This window comes from Triticum urartu, chromosome 7, assembly GCF_003073215.2.
Source record: "Triticum urartu cultivar G1812 chromosome 7, Tu2.1, whole genome shotgun sequence".
NCBI lineage: Eukaryota > Viridiplantae > Streptophyta > Magnoliopsida > Poales > Poaceae > Triticum > Triticum urartu.
In genome coordinates, this window is record NC_053028.1 from 454,350,788 (window position 1) to 454,354,666 (window position 3,879).

A 3,879-nucleotide genomic window follows, 5' to 3' on the forward strand; every position below is an offset into this window, starting at 1 on the left:
ACGTCGTCGATCGTGGTTACCGATCGAGAAATATTGAAATGGTCTACATTTTTTAATTAACTAACGACAAATGGTTTACGTGTACGTACATGCCAAGCGAACCAACTATGTGTACGAATGTCAAGAAAAAAAAACTGTAGCTATGTATGCGCGTACGCCCGTACGCACGCCCTTATAAAAGGTAGGAGTATATACGTGTTGTTGCTACGAACTCATTGACAAGATCGAAGAGCAATTAGCTAGCCTTTATCGCAAAAAAAAAAGGTAGCCAGCACAAACTTAACTAGAAAGGGGAATTAGTAGCTCCTACGAGTGTTAGCAAAGATGCAGCAGAGAGAGGCGAGGAGGGGAGATCAGGGCACAAGCCTAAGGCGCAGCGGCAATCAGCGCCAGCCTATGCGTGGTCGTAAGTCCTATGTATCTCTTTTTCTTACTTTTCTATGTACTTTCTTGACGTGGTTCTCTTATTTGATTTTGAAAGATTTTAGCTCACCACATTTTCATGAGGTGACCAATTCAATCCATGCATGCGACGTCTCTTTCCGATGGCATATGTACACGCATGTTAGTTTTGTTTTTTCACTTCGGGATACTCCCCTTTTCAAAAAAAAAACTTGTTTCCACATCTCCTTGCCAACTTCTTTTCCGAGTAGGGCTCGTTAGCCCAGCTCGTCAAATTCTTCTGTTAATGATTTCAGATTAAAACTTGGCTTGACTCATTAGTTAACGAGTTTGAATTGAGTCGAGCCAAGTTATGAGCTAACTAAGTTCGTCTGATTTTTTTCCTCTAAGAAAGTTATAACCATTTGCATAAGTTATTACCGTAATTTGCATATGACTTTTCGTTTATCTACTTTAACTCTATTTATTGCCTTTTTGGCTCTTCATGCAGAGGGAAATACAACAATGGTAGGTACTCCAAGGCGACAACCTTCAACCATGGAAGAACATACTACTACCAACCAAGGTCCCAATCGTGGGAACAACACAATAGGTTGTAAAACGATACATGGGATGGAAGTGTGAGGAGTTCTTATTTTGTTTTGAAGGATATATGAATATATAGTCAAATATTTTGGTAGAGACTATGTTTTTTATTTCATGTTATTCTATGTTTTTCTCCTTTTCCAGTTAATATCATGCATAGTCTCTACTCATGAAAACACCATCACCAATAAGTGGATATAACGATATTAACTGAAATCGTTATATTTGAGGTCCTTGTAAAGACTTTACTTTTATTTATTTTTATGTAAAACATGATCCAATCTTTGTGTGTACAAATATATGTGTCTTATTATGCAAAAGATAAAATGGAACTTTATAAAATATACAATATCGTTTTACTTTTTGTGTTTACTTCAAACACTAATTACTAAGATAGATGTATGCAAATAACCTCTATAATTTCATATACACGTACAAATTTTACAAAAGAAGCTCACAAAATTTCTGTAAGTTACTATATCTTACCTCTTTACATGTCTTCCAGTTTATCTTATTTTACTTCAAAATTAGAATTCATTTGTTTGTCTTCATGAAGGGGGAAATGCTCCATCCTGGGGTGGAGGTGGCCATCAGAGCAACCCCCAAGCTCAAGTTCATCACACCATTATAGCCCCATCCCTCCAAACCAGCACAATGGGTAAGTGGATGTAAGAAAGTTGGAATGTTATGTTTTTTTGTCCTAGCAGACACTTATTTGCTCTTCTAAAATTTATAAGAAATGCAAAAGGAGTCTCTCTGGCTATAACATATGTTTTGTTCTAACAGAGACTCATTGCATCTTTCAAAACTTGTGCAATGTACTGTACTTATATTTATATTTTGAAATTCACTATTCTTTTCATGAAGGGTTGAATGCGCCATCGTTGAGTGGAGGTGTGCGTTCTCTCATCATGCAGGGTCATCATACACACATAGCATCAACTCCTGAGAATAACACAACAACCGGTAAGTTTTTTCTTTGAAAAAAGAAAGGGCGTGATACTCTCTTTTAGTGTATGATCTATATTTTTATTACTTAAAAAGAATGTAAGGTTCTGTCTCACGTCAATCTTTCATCCAACCTTCCCACGTACCTTCCTATTTTATTTTTTTTCTTTCCCATCTCTGACACCCCCCCCCCCCAAAAAAAATCTATTTTCCCTAAAAACCACATTAATTATCCCGTGTATATTTGGTAAGCAAGCAAGTGCTTACGAAAAAAATTTCTATGACAACATTTATATCTTCTTGCAACACACGGACAATTGTGTTGCGGAAATAAAACAAATAAGTCTGTTACAAATCTCGAAGGCGATAAACAAGAAAAACAAGTAAGAATCCTCTAGGATGTTGCTTCTAAAGTTCTTTGGCTACCGCAGGGATCAAGGTTTCTAACAGAGGTATGAATGAATAAATTAATACACCAGTCATGCCACGCTTAGGGGGCACACTATCAAGTTTGGGTTCCTGTTGACAAGCTGAATATCAGAGTCCATTTATGTTTTTAGTGCTGGGAAGATTGAAGTCACGAGAAGTTTAGACCCGTCCCATTCGACCAAGCGACGTCGTAGAAATGTGTCGTGGAGCGAGTCGCCCAAAGGGATGCCAGTAGCATCATACTAGAGATCCTTTGCCGCCGCCGTCTGTTCATGGTGAGAACGCACCCAGAAACCACCTAGCATAGTTATTTTTTTCCTTTGTGGGCAGACTTCTCCATTGCTCTTGTGAATTAACTTATGGTAAATGCCATATGGATCCTCTTTGCGGCGCATAACTTATTTGCGACGTATAACACATTTTTTATTTTGTAATGCGTGCTTTGATCCAAATCGCAAGATATGTAACGAAATCCCTTCTATCAAAATTAGATATAATATAAACGTTTTCATGTGCAACATCTATATATAGTTTCATGGAAATATTTCCTCACCGGTATATAGCTATATGAGTACTGGAGTACATATTAAACCTACTTCATGTATTTTTAAATTGTTTCTGAAGCGCGTGTATTTTTAAATTATGTAGATGCATCAACCGTTGGACCAGAAAACAGAGCTATCCATGTGCCCGATGAAAATCCGCGTGGCGAGGTACCTCCTCAAACCTCTCTCTCTCTCCTCTGATGCATCAACCATGTGCACACTGATTGAATGTGGTCTCTCAAATATGTTTTTCCAGTCATGAAGAGTGACCGATGAAGAAAGACACACGCAGGCACCGATGTTGACCATACATGTAGTGCAAATAAATACATATATGTGCTACGCGTGAACAATGGTATTTGTATGTACTGCTCACATGCACACAGTGAGCGTGGTATGTCTGTAATTTATACTCCCTCCATAAACTAATATAAACGCGTTTAGAACACTACTAACGCGCTTATATTAGTTTACAGAGGACTTGTAAGCATTGTTTATATGTAATTATACCATATACTATAATGGTAAGCTGTGCATGAATGATGTATACTTGGTAAATAAAATATTTCTGTAAAGGGCGTTATTGTTCACCGGGCTCAGATGAGCCCGGGCACCGAAGGGGATTATCGAAGTTATATGTACTACTAATCGCTATCGATCGTATCGAAGACTTTCTCTTGCATCATCTCCATGTTTGATCACAACCTAACGCAAGATACTCGTAGTAGTTGCTATAATACAGTATGACATTAGTACTACACCGGACAGTTATGAATCCGTCATGACTGGTGATTTGGACAGACATGCGTGTCCTGTGCGTCGACAGAGTTGACATCTCTCCAGTACAGCCAAAACAACACAGAACATGATCTGACGTGGTGGGTGTGTTGGGGTGTCAAACCGGCCGGCTGGGGGATGGAAAAGTTGACAAAACTTACACAGGAGATAATTGCGTACTCTACCTCGCACG

General features: G+C 38.4%; 1 protein-coding gene across 1 annotated transcript; it reads left to right on the top strand.

Moving 5' to 3' along the window:
* The first annotated feature begins 229 nt into the window (after nucleotides 1-229).
* On the top strand, nucleotides 230-3,454 carry LOC125524501. The gene is made up of 6 exons (XM_048689542.1): nucleotides 230-406; nucleotides 893-994; nucleotides 1,544-1,645; nucleotides 1,855-1,953; nucleotides 3,013-3,077; nucleotides 3,166-3,454. The coding sequence occupies exons 1-6, from the start codon at nucleotides 325-327 to the stop codon at nucleotides 3,169-3,171; spliced, it is 456 nt and encodes a 151-aa protein (XP_048545499.1). The 5' UTR covers nucleotides 230-324; the 3' UTR covers nucleotides 3,172-3,454.
* Nucleotides 3,455-3,879: the final 425 nt, after the last annotated feature.

Bases quoted from the DNA above. Each gene is read 5' to 3' on its own strand.
- LOC125524501 (XM_048689542.1), top strand. From the start codon at position 325: ATGCAGCAGAGAGAGGCGAGGAGGGGAGATCAGGGCACAAGCCTAAGG. The intron at 995-1,543 runs GTTGTAAAACGA...GTCTTCATGAAG, and splicing joins TCGTGGGAACAACACAATAG to GGGGAAATGCTCCATCCTGG. The intron at 1,646-1,854 runs GTAAGTGGATGT...CTTTTCATGAAG, and splicing joins CCTCCAAACCAGCACAATGG to GGTTGAATGCGCCATCGTTG.